The sequence below is a fragment of the Propithecus coquereli genome, unplaced genomic scaffold (assembly GCF_000956105.1).
Source record: "Propithecus coquereli isolate 6110/MARCELLA unplaced genomic scaffold, Pcoq_1.0 Scaffold215, whole genome shotgun sequence".
Lineage (NCBI taxonomy): Eukaryota > Metazoa > Chordata > Mammalia > Primates > Indriidae > Propithecus > Propithecus coquereli.
Genome location: NW_012146634.1, coordinates 2,695,784 through 2,714,032, shown reverse-complemented (window position 1 = coordinate 2,714,032; position 18,249 = coordinate 2,695,784). Strand labels below are relative to the sequence as shown.

Genomic DNA, 18,249 nt, shown 5'->3' with positions numbered 1-18,249 from the left:
ACCAAGTACTGTTTTTGATAGTGCCTAAAAGAAAATGACTCTTAGAATGTCACCAGTTGCATTATATAGAAATTCATGTCAGCTGACACCATAGAAATAACTTCCACATGTGCAGATGTTTGGCTTATTAAAGGACTGACATTATGAGGTCTCTGTATTTTTTATAAAACATCTTTGAGAAAGGAAATGAGTACAATATAGCTAACATGAGCATTTGGTGCACCAAATACTCAAGGAGTGCATGCTATAGGAGCATTATTTTGATTAATCCTCACAGCATTCCTATTAGGAAGTGTTCTCATTTTACACATGAGGAAACTGAGGTATAGAGAGGTTAAAAAAAAAAACTCGCCAAAAGTTATAATTGGTATATTGCCTTGTTTGTAGTGTGTGTAAATGCCATGAAAATTAAAGCTAAGACATTGCTCTCCTAGTCAGAGGCAGTGGTTCAGAAACATTACCGTATTATCAGAGTTACCTGGAAGGCCTGTTAAAACACAGATTGCTGTACTTGATCCCCAGGGTTTGTTTGTATTTGAGTAGCACAGTAATGAGGCCCAATAATTGCATTTCTACTAATGCGAATTCAGTGATGTTGATGCTGCTGGTCCAGGACGGCACTTTGAGAACCACTGATCTGTAGGCAATTCAAATGCTACGTTATGTGTAGTTTAGAAGTAAGAATATCATTTTGCAAAAATTAGTCCAAACACAACACATTCTTTATTTTAGATGATGTTGAATTCGAAGTATCATCTGACCGGCGGACTGGGAAACCGATTGCTGTTAAACTGGTGAAGATAAAACCAGAAATCCTCCCTGAAGAACGAATGAATGGACAAGTTAGTGACTTTGATGCTTTTTGTTTTCTTAGGGCCCTGCATTTGCATATCTTTCACATTAGAAAAGGAAGATTCTCCCCATCTCCTCAGTTTGCACGCAAGAGAGCTATAGTATATAAAGATTACTATTTTAAAATTATATCAAAAGCACTGGCATTTCTTGACCTGAAATAAAAATATGGTCAAGACTCAATTTGGGTTTTTACATATTAAGTCTATACTTACAGTCAATTTATGTACTGTAAGTTTGAAACTTGGCAGCATGACATCCTCTTGTGGATCATATTAAAATGCATCCCTGTATATAGTATAGAGGATATTAAAATTCAGTTTATATTGCACAGTGCTGCTCCTGAAATGATTAGCAATGGAAATTTTTTTTTTTTTTTGACTGGTAGGTTGTGTGCGCTGTTCCTCACAACTTAGAGAGTAAATCTCCAGCTGCCCTGGGTCAGAGTCCAACAGGGAGTGTATGCTACGAACGTAATGGGGTAAACTTGTGTATTTTTCTTAAACCTTTGCCTGATCCACCATGTGATCTATAAGCGTACTTTAAAATTCAAAATAGAAAACGTAAGCTGCAGTTGCTAAAATTAGTTTTGAATTTGGTTTCTAAGAGGCTTCAAGTGCAGCATAATCAAAAAATTTAAAAAGAAAGAAATCCATAGGACTTCCAAGTGTCTTAGCTTGCCCAAGTGTGACCTTAGTTAGAACATTAAGGTGAAATGTTCCTTTTAATCACTTATTGGGGGTTGTGGGGGGGATCTTTTTTCTGGTTCCTTTTAAGCACTAACTCCAGCTTTTTTGTTTGGAATGCTTTACATAAAATTGGTTTTTTTTAAATATAACTACAGTCTCTGGGCAAATGCTTCCACATGTGTAAGCTTTTTGAAGTTGGATTGCTGCTCAGCTGTGGACTCGCAAAAGTCATCAGCACCATGGAGGGGAAGTGTGTGTTTATATGAATAAAACAACTTGTCATAAAGCATTTAATTTTAAGAAATTTGGCTTAAAATGCCAGTATAGTGGATTTAAGTAAGTAAATCACAGTATACGGTGAATATACATCCTGCCAAGATAGTAATAATAACTTATTAATTCACAGGAAGTGTTTTATCTGACTTACACCCCTGAAGATGTCGAAGGGAACGTTCAGCTGGAAACTGGAGATAAAATAAACTTTGTAATTGATAACAATAAACAGTAAGTTCCTTTAAAAATTTCCCACCTAAGTGACTCTTTCTGATATTTTTACATTAAGAAATTTGAAGCAAATCTGGATAGTTTTTTGTGATCTTTTAAACTTTATTCATCAGTTAAGTATTAATATTTTAGAGTCTGAGTATTTTATGATAGGAATTGTGCAGGCTGTCAGCAATAAGAAGGTAATTAAAATGTGGTCAGAGTTTTCAAGGAGCTGTTTAGAGATTAGTGAAGGTTTTGTGAAGGTTTTGCAAAAGTGTAACAGTGCTTGAGGTAAGTTTTGAGGTAAGGGTGTAGAGTCACTAGAGAGTTGAGAAAAAAGAGCATTGTGGGTAGAGGAAAACGGCCAAAAGTTTGAGTTGCCTTAATTGACTGGCTTGTAGGAAGGTGAATTTTGAGCTTTCTCTCATAATCATAGGAATCTTTGAAGAATTTAAAAACAAGGAAGTATGATTGGCTTAGCTCTTTGGAAGTATTGGGGATACTCTAGACTAGAGGCAGTGATAGGAGAGTTAACATGAAAGATGGGAGCCTAATACAGATAGGCCAAGGGTGGTGGGGTGAAGTCAGATCACATTGGGAAGATAAAATCATCAAGCTTAATAAGTGATTAGCTAGAGATGTGATTAGAATTAAAGGAAACACTAAATGCTGTTTTTCTGTCTTAGTTTACTGTCAGATGATGGTACCATTAACTAGGCTGAGGAGATAAAATATTCAAGGTGGGAGAAGAATTATATTTTGGCAGTTTGAGTTTGAGGTGTCTGTGGTGTATTTGGGTAGAGATGTCAAATAGGCAGTTGCATGTGTATGGTCTGAGACTTAGAAACTAGTAATGGGCTGGAAATATTAATAGGAAAGTGTAGTTAAGAAAACCCAGGGCGATTTATTTTTATTCTGGGGTGGGAGAGAGAAGAGATACAAGCAGAGAAGGATGTTAAAAATAGGAAGTCGAAGAAAGTGCTAGGAATGTACTTTGTAATAGCATATGGAAGCAAAAGTCCCAAGAGCATGCGCAGAATTATTTACCCTTGAACCTTACCTTTTGCAAGGCTGGAGGGAATCAGATTGAGTTGTGGGTTTAGGGATATATTAGTTCAGTCTGAGGGCCTCAATTTAATCTGAAGTAGGAAACTAGGAGATAGGGTTTGAGTTTGAGGCAGGAGCCACAGAAGGGGTTTTATTTACCTTTATTAAGTTCTTCTGTGTGCCAAGCACTTCTACTAAATATTTTGTATATTATTAATCCTCAGAATAGCCTTACCTGATAAGTTTCTTCATCTGTGAAATGAGGTATAAATTCTCACAAAGTTACTTGCCTAAATTCGTATAAGCCTTTAAATAGTAGACTTTAAAATCCCCACCTGACTCTAAAGTGTTTTCACTGCAATAAGTTACAAAAGCAAGTAGAATTTTTCTGGTGTCTTTGTTAGACTGTTAAATATTTTAAATAAAAAGCACAGTTGGGTTGCTGTTTGTCCACAAAGAATTAAGGAAAATAATTGATTGGTCTATAGCTCTTCTCTTAAAGCATCTACACCAGCAATACTAATATTGTGTCTTATGTAGTCTGTGCTATCTTTAAGACAAAATTAAACTTTCATTGCTGCTGCTGTTCAGAGATCAGGGCAGTATAGCGACATGTGGTGTCTAACTGATTTCAGTTCTCCAGTGTAGGTGAATGTCATTTCTAAAAGCACAGCAAGTTGTCTTAAAATCACTGCATTTACTCAGCTTTCTTTTATGGCTGTTTAATCAGAAATAATTAATGGGATAGCTACTAAATTTAGCACTCAATTGAAAACAGAGACCATCTCTTACTTATCTCTGTGTCACTAGTACCTTAGTTTGTAGATGTAATTACTACTCAGATGTTCAATGAATAACCTTAAAACTTTATTGTTCCCTACCTTTGGTAGCATTCACTTTGTGGCTTATTTCAGTGGAATATAAAAGCGGGTAGAACATCAGGTACCCAAGTGTAAGTTTGTAAAAACAAATCTTTTAACAGTAGTCCCGGAGAAAAATGATCTGTGTATGTGCCAGATTTAGAAGGCTAGGGAGTTTGAGCAAAAGTCCTTTGCATATGAAGCCATATGAAAAAGATCAAATGTCATAAATCTTACATTTGTCCTTAATGATGACAGGATTCTCAAAGCCCCAGAAAACTAGTTTCTCTAGGCTTGTATCTAACTATGCCAATGCATTTTTAACTCCTCTTTGATCCCCCTTCCCAATTATTCCTTTCTAGTACTGGTGCTGTAAGTGCTCGTAACATTATGCTGTTGAAAAAGAAACAAGCCCGCTGTCAGGGAGTAGTTTGTGCCATGAAGGTAAGAGTCAACACATTTGAGAAACTTGAGTTTTTTCTCTGACTACTTTAAGTCAAAGTAAAAACTTCAAACTCAAGCTTTTTGTTTTTACTTTTGTCTTACCCTTTAATAATATTTCACTGTTAACCTCAAAAGTAATCTCTTAAAATTCCTTGGTTACTAATGCATTATGTTCTTTAAAATGGACCATTTAATTGGTAATGTTAGAGTTTACTCAATTATATTGTTTTGGCTGTAGTATAATTGATTTTAAGATGTAATCATAGATTTATACATGGAGTGGTAATAATGTACTTGGTATTTCTTGGGTGTTTTTGTTTTGCTTTAGGAGGCATTTGGCTTTATTGAAAGAGGTGATGTTGTAAAAGAGATATTCTTTCACTATAGTGAATTTAAGGGTGACCTAGAAACCTTACAGCCTGGAGATGACGTGGAATTCACAATCAAGGACAGAAATGTAAGATAGTTGACTAACTTGATCTTTGACTTTTATGATCAGTGGTGGTTACATTTTTAGGAAACACTTAAAATTATGTGATCTCCCCCTGCTGCAACCCCTTCTGATTTAGGGTAAAGAAGTTGCGACAGATGTCAGACTATTGCCTCAAGGAACCGTCATTTTTGAAGATATCAGCATTGAATATTTTGAAGGAATTGTAACCAAAGTTATCCCAAAAGTACCCAGTAAAAACCAGGTAAATAATCTTTTTCAGAAGAGTCCTCTTTTGCCTCATCAGTAATAGAATAATTTGATATGATATGCTGCAATTTTATTTTACTTGAATCATGATAGTGGTATAATTAAATATCTCTTGATATGTATAGTTGAACTAAATGGGAAACCACTGATTGATCCATGAATATATATATTTTTTTTACTGAGTGTTAAGGAGAAAAGGCCAGAAGAAGAAATGGCTGGTTAAATTGGAAAAAACCTGATTGCATTGGACTGTAGTTCGGGTGTACATTTGTTTCCTCCTCTCTGGTTTCTCCCCAACTCACCCCCCAGATTTGTTTCTTTTGTGGGGGAGCTGAGGACACAAGTGGTGTCATTGCTGAGGAAGTTCCTTAAATCTCTTGGTATCAGAGTGCATGGTGTTAACTGCAATATTGTGATTCTTATGGTTGTATCATGTGACCGTAGAAAGTGAAGCTTTCACATTGGACTTATATTGTCAACACTTTTTTCCCTTTAGGGAACTATCTGTTATAAATAACATGGGTTTGCTATGTGTTCTTCTTGTTTGACTTAGAACTAGGAAGGATGAGAAATCTCCAGCTAAAATCGTTTTTCCTTCTCATCAGAATGACCCATTGCCAGGACGCATCAAAGTTGACTTTGTGATTCCTAAGGAACTTCCCTTTGGAGACAAAGATACAAAATCCAAGGTGACTCTGCTGGAAGGTGACCATGTTAGGTTTAATATTTCAACAGACCGACGTGACAAATTAGAACGAGCAACCAATATAGAAGTTCTATCAAATACATTTCAGTTCACTAATGAAGCCAGAGAAATGGTAAGTGTTGGTTATTATCGAATTTATATCTCTACATTCAAGTTCGTACTACTAAATTGAAAATTTTTTAAATTTAATGACCATGTTGAGCAGTTGATGGTTAAGAACCATGGACATTTGAGTCAGTCAGGGTTCGACGTATATCTCTGGCAGTTATCCTGGAAATATATGTGAAAAAGTTTTAGAATGGAAATCTAAATCCTCTGGGCCCTAGGATTGCTATGGTATTTTATAGACAGTGATTCTCTGACCCTTAAATATGAAGAGTAAGGAAATTTAAGCACCATTGTAGAAAGTAGATTTTCCCAGACTGTCCTAAGATGTTTATAGTAACCTAGATTAAATAAAAGTCAAATAGGTTTTGTTTTATGGGAGAACTTTGCAAATTTTTTTTTAAGGGTATAGGTCCAGGAGTGACACATAACAGAATTATTTCCCAAACATGTTTTATATACTCAGTGTTCATGAACTTAACTTTATCAGACATAATTTATATTTAATTCTGTTTGGGATCATACCGTGTACACTATAATTCACTGTTGTCAGAGGAACTGGGTACATTTAATGCAATTTTCTTGAAACTTTTTTTAACCTTTGACTTTGAAGAACTGATTGTATTTGACACTTACGATGTACTTTTAACTTTAGAAGATTAGAGCTCTGAATGTGATTTTTAAGAAAAAAGCTTTTCAAAGGCAGGATCTGTTTTGCTTTATACTATGGAATATGTAGCTTAGCTGCTATCATTAGGACTTAGCAAGGATTAAATGTCAGAATATTGTTTAGGTCATATTCAAAACTTAAAATAATCATGTGTACAATATGCAGATATGTAGTGTACAGTTCACTGGCAGGTTGATAATAATTTGTGTTTATTGTTTCAGTAAACATTTGAGTGCCTACCCTGTCCCAGGTACTCTGGATACAAAGCTGATAATGTAGTAAGAAGGGAGGAGAGAAATGAGAAAGGATTTCCTGTATTTATTCTTCAGAACTAAATCTTAAGTCCTTCCTATGCCTAAACTCACATAAATTTTTTTGAGGAAGAAACTAGAGAGTTACATTCATTGTCTACTTTGAAGTGTTGGTCTGTAAAGTATTGAAATTTCTGGAAGTAATGTTATCATTAGGCTTGGTATTTTATGAAATACATTGGGTGCGTGTGTTTACATTCAAGTATGTTAACTTTTTCTAGTGCATATTGGCCAAGGAGTAACATGTGGGAGTCTCAAAAAAATTGCTGAGGTTAAATTACTTTATTGAAAGCAATGAGTTTGTATTTAAATGGGAAAAAATATATATGAATATAGTATTTGGGTCCATTAATAGAGAAAATTCTTAATGAATTTAACTTGATGGTGCTTCCAAACTTGAATGTTGCCTTACTTGACAGGCTTCACAGCCAGTGAAAATATTATTTGGGTTTCAGGGTGTGATTGCTGCCATGAGAGATGGTTTTGGTTTCATCAAGTGTGTGGATCGTGATGCTCGTATGTTCTTCCACTTCAGTGAAATTCTGGATGGAAACCAGCTCCATATTGCAGATGAAGTAGAGTTTACTGTGGTTCCTGTGAGTATTTTTTGAGAAAATATTGGGGGTGGTTTCCTGGTGCTTTCTTTTTCAGTTTGAAGTAATTTTGTTTTTATCATTTGTAGGATATGCTCTCTGCCCAAAGAAATCATGCTGTTAGGATTAAAAAACTTCCCAAAGGCACGGTTTCATTTCATTCCCATTCAGATCATCGTTTTCTGGGCACTGTAGAAAAAGAAGCCACTTTTTCCAATCCTAAAACCACTAGCCCAAATAAAGGCAAAGAGAAGGTAAGTTTTACATGATCAAAATGATTTTTGTAGCTCTTTATTCCTCTTCTGCTTAAAGGCACATAATGATGGAGTTTTGTCTCTTTTAGAATTCCCTATAATATTAACAGTGAGCTAATGAAAGCAAGATTTCTTAACCTCAGTTGACATTTCAGGATGGATAATTCTTTGCTGTGGGGAATGAGATGTTTAGTAGCATCCCTGGCCTCTACCCACTAAAGGCCAATATCTTCACTTTCCAGTGTGACAGTGGAAAGTGTCTCCAGACATTGCCAAATGTCCCTTGGAAGGCAAACTTGCCCCCAGTTGAGAACCTCTTATTTAAAATGTGATAGTACTTGTCTTCTAAGCAGTTTAAAACTTCCAAAGTTGGGTAGACTCAGTTCACACTTTTGGACTCCATTTATTGAAAAATCCACTGAATAGGAAATACAAAGATGTCTGAGATGGCTTCTGCTTTCAATAAAATGACAAATTGAGAGTTGTAGAGAAATAAGTAATTCATATAGAGTATGAAATATTGCCATTAACAGTCAATGAAAATGCTCTGGTGAAAATTCTAACTGGCAGGATCTTAGGGATGATTTCAATAAGGTATTGACAGTTAATAGGTGGAGATAGGAAAGAGCATTCCTCAGAGTAGAGGTAGAGATGAGAAAGATTCAGGCTTGCTTTAGAAAGCAGTGAGTAACTCATTTGACAGGAAGTGTTTCTGTTTTTTTTGTGAGAAGTAATAGGGGAAATAAGGATGAAAAATTGGGATACAGCTAGACTTTAGGGTGTTTATTGCTACAGTAAAGAATTTAGACCTTGTTCTGTACCCGATTAAAAGATTTCTGTTGGAAGATGACATTAGGTGTGTGCTGTAGGAGGATAATGGTGGCAGTATGAAGCCTGGATGGGGTGGAGGAAGACAAAAGATGAAAAGGATTTAACAGGAAATTACTTAAAAGTTACGGTAGTCCTTGAACTAGGAACAGAGTTAATGGATGTAGACCAGAGAAGGTATATAAGAGAGATAACTGGACAGTCGTGTAATTTAAAAATAACTGCTTAGGAGCTAGAAAGAGCAGAGATAGCATCTTGCTTACGACTTATTTATAGTTGGGGAAATTACTTCATCTCTGAACTTGTTTTTAAACTTAAAAAATAATTGTCTCCTATTTTATTTAAAACGGCCCCACAGTGCCTAGCTCATAGGAGGAATTTTACATGTGCAGTTGATACTGTTAACAACAACAATAAAAATAAATGTCAGCGGGGCTTATTTTTAATGGCTTTTAACTCAGAACGCCCTGTTTATCACATCTCTGGCAGAACTGGCTTGATCAAGATAGCCTTTGTGTGAGACTTTTCCTACCCTTTTATTGTTTTCTTTTTCTTAGATCAATACTATGTCCTAGTAAGTCCTTCTGTCATTGTGCTTATCACAGCGTATTACACTTGCCTGTTTATGAATCTTACCTCCTCTACTGTACTGGCTCCTTGGGGACAGGGATTATCTTCTGTCTCTATTCAAAATACTTGGTGTATAGCATATTATCAAATGCTGACTGGATATTGAGATTGATGAGTAGAGAGGGTTGAGAGCAAAAAGTGAATGCTGAGATTTTGAGTTTGGTTGATTTGCAAAAAAGTTGATACCATTAAAGTCAGACCTGAATTAACTGACATCATTGGTCTTAAGCAAACTCAAATTCTCTGGATCATTTTGTGCTTGCCTTTGTAAACTTGGCCAAGTTTATTTAACTTCCTAATAAGTCTTTTCCAATTTGTAAAATGAGGGATAACACTAACTATGGAGACAGTTTTATCATAACATTAAGTTTGATAACATATACCTGGTGTATTGCACATATTCACTAAGTAATTGTTACATCGCAGTTATAAAAGGAGTAGGAATGGTAGAAGTGGAGAAATGTATTGGTCTAGACTTTTTTTTTTGGAGACTGAGTCTTGCTCTGTTGCCCATGCTAGAGTGCCGTGGCGTCAGCCCAGCTCACAGCAACCTCAAACTCCTGGGCTCAAGCGATCCTACTGCCTCAGCCTCCCAAGTAGCTGGGACTACAGGCATGTGCCACCATGCCCAGCTAATTTTTTCTATATAGATTTTTAGTTGTCCGGCTGATTTCTTTCTATTTTTAGTAGAGACAGGGTCTCGCTCTTGCTCAGACTGGTCTCAAACTCCTGACCTCTTGCAGTCCACCCACCTAGGCTTCCCAGAGTGCTAGGATCACAGGCGTGAGCCACCGCGTCCAGCCTGGTCTAGACTTTTGAAGAGTTAATCATTCATATAAGACGATTTAAGTGTTACTGCGGAAATACTAGCATGTCATAACTTAATCACCTACTTTGTTTGTATCAAGTGCTCTGAATTATACTAGATCCTATACCAAATTAAGTTCTTGTGCATTGGTGAGTATGTTGATTGACAGTATATACAAAATATCAGGCCAGGCGCGGTGGCTCACGTCTGTAATCCTAGCACTCTGGGAGGCTGATGTGGCAGAATTGCTTGAGCTCAGGAGTTCAAGACCAGCTTGAGCAAGAGCGAGACCCCGTCTCTATTAAAAAAAAAAAAAAAAAAGTATATGCAAAATACTATGTGAGGTAATATGGGATACTAAAGTACTAAAGAAGATACTTTTGTTCCTTCTTTCAGGGATACTAAAGCTTCTTGCCCTGTAGAATTTCCACCGAGTTGAAAATAACATGCCCAGTTTGATTTCTCATTGGCTATGAGGAATATAAAATAGATGTATTGAAAATTTTCAATAAGCTTTCCCTCCTCATCTGTAAAAATTAGATTCTTAAGACTATAAAAGACCCATTGCAGCAGATTGAGCCAGTCTTGGGTTAAGGCAGGACCACCTTTATTCATATGAATAATCTGTTATCGTTAACCCTGGAATAAGAAATTTCTTTGGCTGTACCAAGTCTTTGGTTTAAGGATCTGTAAGAACTACAGTTGCTTAAAATGCTTTCTTGTTCTTGAGATTGTTTCCATTGTATTCTAACTTTATCTCCTTTTTTAGGAGGCGGAGGATGGCATTATTGCTTATGATGATTGTGGGGTGAAACTGACTATTGCTTTTCAAGCCAAGGATGTGGAAGGATCTACTTCTCCTCAAATAGGAGATAAGGCAAGATAATTCTGCTTATTTGAGAGGGTTAAAAGTTGTCATCTTAATCATCAGTCCTGCAGGATGGGCTCTTTAAATTTTAAGTTTTGCTGAAGTATTTTTTGTTAAATATATGAACATCTTACCATTTAAAAGCAGTTTATTAAATTAATAAAACAGGGTCTAGTAAGCTCTTTGAGGGACCAGTATTTAAGTATTAGATAAGATATACTTAAATCCATTAGCTTAAATAAAATTAATAGCATCAATAAGAAAGTTAAAACAATTACTGAAACATCCGAGTGAAAGCACACCAAAGATTTTACATTGCTGTTCATTTTTTTCTCATACTTAGAATGTCTGCTTTTTGAATAGCCCTTCTTTAGAAAAATTAAGAATCTACAAGGAGTAAACACTAAAGTACAAAACTTTATCCTTTGTGAAAAGCGAAATGAGACAGAAGTGTTAGTTTTGGTGAAAATCTGTTCCTTCGGAGTAATTACAACAGATATTTGGAAGTGAAAAGCATAGTCTGGGGGTGGGTGATAGGTCTCATTTTCAGAGTTAAGGAGCTTGGCATGGAAGTGATATGTTGTTATTAATAAGCATCCTTATTTTTCACAGGTTGAATTTAGTATTAGTGACAAACAGAGGCCTGGACAGCAGATTGCAACTTGTGTACGACTTTTAGGTCGTAATTCCAACTCCAAGAGGCTCTTGGGTTATGTGGCAACTCTGAAGGATAATTTTGGATTCATTGAAACAGCCAATCATGATAAGGAGATCTTTTTCCATTATAGGTAAGGAATGCCTTTTATAAACTTACAGCTAGCTTACTATCCATTCTTTTGTGTTAGAGTCAAAAACATTGAATATTGATGGATTATATTTTTGCATCACAGATTTCATATTGGTGGGACTGTGGCAAGATAAAAACTAAAGTTAATCATCTACTCTATGTAGAGAACATGTGGCCAAAAGACACAGAAAGGCCTTTGCTGCCTTTGAACATTGGATAGGAGCTACACTGAAAGAATATTGTTGTGTTTTATTTTTTATGTTGATACCAGAGAGTTGTATATTTGGTATATAATATAGCATAGTGGTTAAGAACATGGGTTCTTAGAACCAGATGGTTCAGTTTTAAATCCAGGTTCTGCCACTTACTATCTGTGTAACTTTTATCAAACGAATTAACCTCTTGATATCTTAGTTTCATTATCCTGAAGCTAGGGATAATAGTACCTCTTCATAGAGCGTTTTTGAGGATTAAATGAGTCAATACTTAATACATTTTAAAGCACTTAAAAGTGGTGTGAAGCATACATAAGCATGCCATGAATCTTGTTATAGAAGAAATCTACTTTCCACTGTTCATGTTTGTAGTAATGCTTATTTAAATGTCATTTCCTTTGCCCTTAGTGAGTTCTCTGGTGATGTTGATAGCCTGGAACTGGGGGACATGGTCGAGTACAGCTTGTCCAAAGGCAAAGGCAACAAAGTCAGTGCAGAAAAAGTGAACAAAACACACTCGGGTAATGAATTGTGACCTCTACTTATCCAGCCTATGCTTTGAATGGGAGAAAAGGGAGGACAGGGTGGGAGGGGGAGACAAGACCCAATTATTCTACATCAGTTGCTCTCAGGTGTGACTCACAGATTAGCACCATTACCTGGCTGCTTGTTAAAATGCAAGTTCTCTGACTCTAACCTACACCTCCTGTAATTCTGGAGGTGGGCAGTCTGTTTTAATAAGTCTCTAGCATGATTTTGTTATACACTGAGGTTTGAGAAGCAGTGGTCTACATATTTTAGGTAATTTGCTTTAAATTTATTTTCAATTCATTGTCTCCTTTTAAAAAATAACCCCAAGATATATATGAATTTCCATGATGTTGGGGAGAGAGGCATTCTCCTAGAGGGCTGTTTTGGAGAAAAATGAGTCTAAATGTGAAAAGTAATAGGAAATTAAGAAAATCATTGCTAGTTAGGATCTTTGACTTTTAAAAGACCTGCAGCATATTTTTGGCTTTTAAACTCCCAAAATAACACTTTTCTCTTGGTGAGATCTAGAGAAATGACAGCTAAAACCATTCATTTCATTTCCATAAATATCTAAGTACATGTGATGTTTTAGACACTTGGGATACAGTGGTGAAGAAATGAGACAAATCCCTGCCTTTGTTGAGCTTATTTTTTGGTACAAAACATGGGCAGACAAGAGGAGTAAAATATTGTATGTGGCATGTTTAGAAAGATGGTAATACATGTTACAAAGATAAATCAGGAAAGTGTATAAGTATTGGGATTGCCATCTCAGAGACCAAGAATGTCACTAAAAAGGTGACATTTGGTCACCTGGAAAAGCTAAGAGAACAAGACATGTTTTAAATATGACACTTGTTAATTCCTTAAACAACTTAAGTTTATTTGGTAAAATTATGCATTTTAATGGCAGTTTAGAAGTATTTACAGTCAAATGACTGTTCTAGAAATAAAACTTGGCTTCAGGTTCCCTGCCCAATTTCAGGATAGCTGGCAACCAGCCCACCCTGTGTTAACAATTGTGTTGATTTTTTTTTTTTTTTTTTTTTTTTTTTTTTTTTTTTTTTTACCTGTGGTGTACTAATATAATTTAAATAAAACTACCAAATGAGAGGTATACATGCTTTTGTTTTGTAGTGAATGGCATTACTGAGGAAGCTGATCCCACCATCTACTCTGGCAAAGTCATTCGTCCCCTGAGGAGTGTTGATCCAACACAGACTGAGTATCAAGGAATGATTGAGATTGTGGAGGAGGGTAAGATCCCTTGTTGTTTGAAATTTGCCATACCTTGAGGTGAGCACTTTCAAGGTTTTAAAATATGATGGTGTTCACTGCAGTTGTTCTCAGGTTTCTTAAAAATTGAATTAAGGAAAAATAACCTTTCCCCCCTATGTTGTTTGGTTTTTATTTTTGTACCTCTTGGAAGTGAGGTCAGCCTTGCTTTAGCTTGTGAACAAAAAATTGCTGTGTAAGCACATGACTGACACATGAGCAACTAACTGAGTTATATTGAGATAGAGAACAGAATCTCATGTTAAAATTAAGCATTAATGTTGAGTGTGTGATAATCAAATGTCACAGTTTCCTCTTATCCCTGGTATTTGTCAGTAACCATTTAATTCTATAAATATGTTTGCTTCCTATAAGTTTATTTCTTAATAAATAGAGTTCCATAAGGGGTCCTGCTTCTCATCACCAGGCCAAGTCTCCCTACATTTTCTACTTCTGCTTTTCTCCCCACCTTCAAGAATTCTGAGTGTCGTGGCTCCTTTGCCTCTGTGGCTCAGCTGCTTGGCGTATCTGGCTGTCAACCCCAAGAATTCTGAGTGTCAGTGCGATCATTCCCCGCAACAGTCACCATCAGAAAGACCAACTCTTTACGATCTGTGTGAATAAAATAAGTTTGCAGCAGAAATAGGAGGGAACTCTGGATGGTTAGGAAAGCAGAATTACATGATGGTAGAGCGGATGAGGGGGTTTAAACATTTCAACCAAAGATGAGGGCTTGGCTTGCAAAGAGACTAAGTCCTTGTATCATCTAAGAGTCAGAACATAACAAAGGGAAGAGCAGGTCATTTGGGAGAAGGAAATGAACCATAATAACCTATTCCTTTACCACATGGAGTTTTTAGAATCCTGTTTTATATAAAACCACTATTCCCCCCACCTCCAAATATGAATTGACTTTGTAGCAAGTCATTCCGTTGGACTAATGCCAAGATGATGTCACACCCCTAAAAAGGCCATGGAAGTATGGGCTACTAACTTTAACTCATTAGGTGATATCAAATTGCCCTTCCATTTATGCTAACATGTTGATTTTACTTCCTTTTGCACCCCCCCCCCAAGTCCTCTTATTCTTTAACATGCGGTAGGGTATAGTCCAAAGCAAGGATTTTGTGGAAAAGGAAATATTTCAAATATCTCTAAGCCTAGAGTTTTCTGGGACTAGACAGATCACATTTTCCCACTTGGTGACAAGAGCTAGCTCTTTTATTTAGGAACACAGCTATAATTCAGTGTAAGACTTTGGAGTTGGGTACCATTCTCTAGCTGTGTAATCTTGGGTAGATTACTTAAATCTTTGCTAGATCAGTTTCTTTATCTTTAAAATAATATCTTCAACCTTAGAAGGTTCTATAAAGATTGAGTGTAAGTCAGTATAAGGCTTAATAAATGGCAGTTATTGTTATGGTACAAGGTCAGACCAGCTGTCTCTAATCACTCTTCTGCATGACTTGGTCTGTTGAGATTATCTCCACGAAGTTTTTGGTTCCTGCATTCTTTTTTAATGTTTACTTGTAAAGATTAAATCCTGTAATCATCAGGAGGATGATTAAAAGCATTTTCAGTTGTGAAGCTTCCGCTTCCTGCCTGGCATTTTTCTCGTTTTTCCACGTTTGTTGATTCAGTGGATTCACCTGGATACTGAATTGATAAGCAGTTGAATTCTTTGGCCCATTTTTTTATCTGTTTCCTGCACTGGCCTCCAGGCACCTTTTTTACTAATAAGGCAGAGCTCAGCAAATATGGTGCCCTATTTCTGTAAATAAAATTTTCTTAAAACACAGCCACAATGATTCATTTATATATTGTCTTTGGTTGTTTCTCACTACAGCAGCAGAGTTGAGTAGTTGTGACAGAGACAGGATGGGTTGCAAACCTAAAATATTTACTATCTGGCCCTTTAAGAAGTTTGTGAGCCCTGATCTAGGAGAAAGGAGCCTATTAGTTTGAGGGAGCCAGAATCAGATCTAAGAAAAGATGTCAAAGAAATTTATCTACATTGTTTTTTACTGTGCCTGGCTAGTTTACTGCCCAGTTGAGTATGGGGCAAAAACATTTTTGGCTGGTTGGCTTATATTGTGAAGTTGGAAAGAAAATAGTTCAGTGGATAATGTTAGCAACCCATAGTGTTTAAAAGGTATTGTAAGTGATAGTGGTATTTTTAAAATTTACAAATGCAGCTTAAAATTTTTCATTAGCTAGTAAGGTACTAATGAGCTATCAAGTTCTCATTTGTTTCCATGGTAGTATTTAACATTTAGGATTTCATTTAAGCTTTAAAGTGAAACTTTTCAGACTAAAAAATACATATATGTTTTAGATAACATAACATGTTTTCAGCAACTGTATTTATAAACTTGGATCATTACCAGATGACTATTGTGAAATACTAGCTTTTAGACTTTGTATCTGTTTCTCCTTACAGGGGATATGAAAGGTGAGGTCTATCCATTTGGCATAGTTGGGATGGCCAACAAAGGGGATTGCTTGCAGAAAGGGGAGAGCGTCAAGTTCCAGTTGTGTGTCCTGGGCCAAAATGCACAGACTATGGCCTATAACATCACACCCCTGCGTAGGGCCACAGTGGAGTGTGTGAAAGATCAGGTAAGTACCAGCATCTCTGCATCGGAATTTGATCCTTCTATGAGTTGGTAACCAAAACCTTAAAATTTTTGTGCCAAGGGAGAACCATCAACATTCATTTGGTTTTTATTTCTACTTTACCCCTTTCCAGTGATTTGAGGTAGCTTATAAAAATAGAAAGAAAACTGCATGAGAAGAAAAAAGTGACTGTACTAGCAAAGAGAAAATAAGAGTGGTATTAATAATTACCATTGCATAATGAGGAAAAATAAGTTTAGAGTAAGATTTCCAGAATAGAAGGACTACAAAGTTTTGTATACTTTTTCTGAGAGTTTCTTTCTCAGACTGTACAAACATAGAAACTATGTTTTGAAGTGTTCATATAATAAGCTTAGGACAAACAAAACTGGTCTCAGTTACTGGTGTCTCAGGGAAATCCCTGAGTCCTCAGAACATTTTTCAACATCAATACAGAATATATAACATTTTGTGTGGCTGTTTGCTATAATACCATGACCTAGCTTAATAATTCTAGAAGAGATCAAAACATATACATTCAAGTAACAGCTCCCTGATGATTTTGCTTAACTCAAAAAGCTTAGTTCATAATACATGAAAGAACAAGGCAACTTGTCTTTGAGTCAAGCTTGTGATACAGCAAATGGCAGTGACTTCAAAGATATGTCTCTTCCCTGACAGACAGCTGGGTTGGGGCATCAACATTAATACCACGTATAAGTCCCCCTTTTAGTTCGGGCCAGGCATTGTGCTTCATTCAAAGTGAGGTACTTTTTCTCCTCCGTGGCATATCCCCCTATTTTTTTTTTTAGCACCTTTTTTTTTGTTGTTGTTATTTCAGTTTGGCTTCATTAACTATGAAGTAGGAGATAGCAAGAAGCTCTTTTTCCATGTGAAAGAAGTTCAGGATGGCATTGAGCTACAGGCAGGAGATGAGGTGGAGTTCTCAGTGATTCTTAATCAGCGCACTGGCAAGTGCAGCGCATGTAATGTTTGGCGAGTCTGGTAAGTTTTTGTGTTGTGGTTGTATTAGTAACCACCCTGGACTGTCTCTTAACTTCTGTAGTCCCTACTTTTTTTCCATGCCTAGCTTTTTCCCCTCTTCCATCACTTTTTGGTTGTTTTTTGATACTTCCTACTTCAAGTACAGTCTTCTTTACCTTTATTCATTGTCTCACCTTTATTCTCGGTAGACCTGGCTCAGTGAAACAGGAGGGAACTGTGTGTGTGCTATGCTAACACTATGTTAAGCTATAAATCTTAAATATAAAAATAGATTAAATAGTCCTTCTTTTTAAAGAATTCTGCTTAACTCCTTTTCTTCCATTAAGCCATTTTGAGGTTATATGCTGCTTAAAACTCTAATTTTTATAGCTTAGCCATCCTGACTCTCATGCTGCTTTTGTTGTTGTTTTAATCTCAGCATTGTTACCATGAAAGAGGCTGGGAATCTCTGGAGCTGTTTCTTCATATTTCACTTTTCTAAGGTTTTTCACATCTGCTATCTGTTTTATGCATCTGTGGAACTAATCTTAATCTCTCTGGTTATAGACAAGTCTAGGGTTGACTCTCCCCCAAATGTCTTCCAGTTCCTATGCAGTTGGAACCTTGAGTTGGGGAAAATAATATATAAACAAACTCGTCTGTCTTGTTTTTCTAGCTGGCTAGATGAGGCAAGAGTTCCCCTCATTAAAAGTGACTCATTTGGGCAGTTAGGTAGAAACATTTCTCTGCAAGTGCTTACTTTCTTCCCACCAAGTGTTGCTTCTTCTCACCTCTCGACTTTATTACAGCGAAGGGCCCAAGGCTGTTGCAGCTCCTAGACCTGATAGGTTGGTCAATCGCTTGAAGAACATTACCCTGGATGATGCCAGTGCTCCTCGCCTAATGGTTCTTCGTCAGCCAAGGGGACCAGATAACTCAATGGTATGAGACCATACAAGGATTGGGGGGAGGCCAACTGATAGACCAACA

The 18,249-nt window shown here is 36.5% G+C and overlaps 1 protein-coding gene across 3 annotated transcripts in view; it reads left to right on the top strand.

Annotated features, from left to right (window-relative positions):
* The window catches only part of CSDE1 (cold shock domain containing E1, RNA-binding), a 50,914-nt gene that overhangs the window by 30,962 nt on the left and 1,703 nt on the right, over positions 1-18,249 (top strand). Inside the window, exons 4-19 of one of the 3 annotated variants that reach the window (XM_012644613.1) lie at positions 733-842; positions 1,241-1,333; positions 1,948-2,045; positions 4,297-4,378; positions 4,707-4,835; positions 4,948-5,073; positions 5,684-5,896; positions 7,326-7,466; positions 7,553-7,717; positions 10,753-10,860; positions 11,464-11,639; positions 12,262-12,374; positions 13,522-13,641; positions 16,100-16,278; positions 17,117-17,280; positions 18,069-18,201. In XM_012644613.1, coding sequence (XP_012500067.1) covers positions 733-842; positions 1,241-1,333; positions 1,948-2,045; positions 4,297-4,378; positions 4,707-4,835; positions 4,948-5,073; positions 5,684-5,896; positions 7,326-7,466; positions 7,553-7,717; positions 10,753-10,860; positions 11,464-11,639; positions 12,262-12,374; positions 13,522-13,641; positions 16,100-16,278; positions 17,117-17,280; positions 18,069-18,201 — 2,150 coding nt within the window. Of the gene's footprint in view, positions 1-732; positions 843-1,240; positions 1,334-1,947; positions 2,046-4,296; positions 4,379-4,706; positions 4,836-4,947; positions 5,074-5,683; positions 5,897-7,325; positions 7,467-7,552; positions 7,718-10,752; positions 10,861-11,463; positions 11,640-12,261; positions 12,375-13,521; positions 13,642-16,099; positions 16,279-17,116; positions 17,285-18,068; positions 18,202-18,249 lie in introns of those variants that run through there. The other 2 variants (XM_012644614.1, XM_012644616.1) reach the window with 2 other exon arrangements.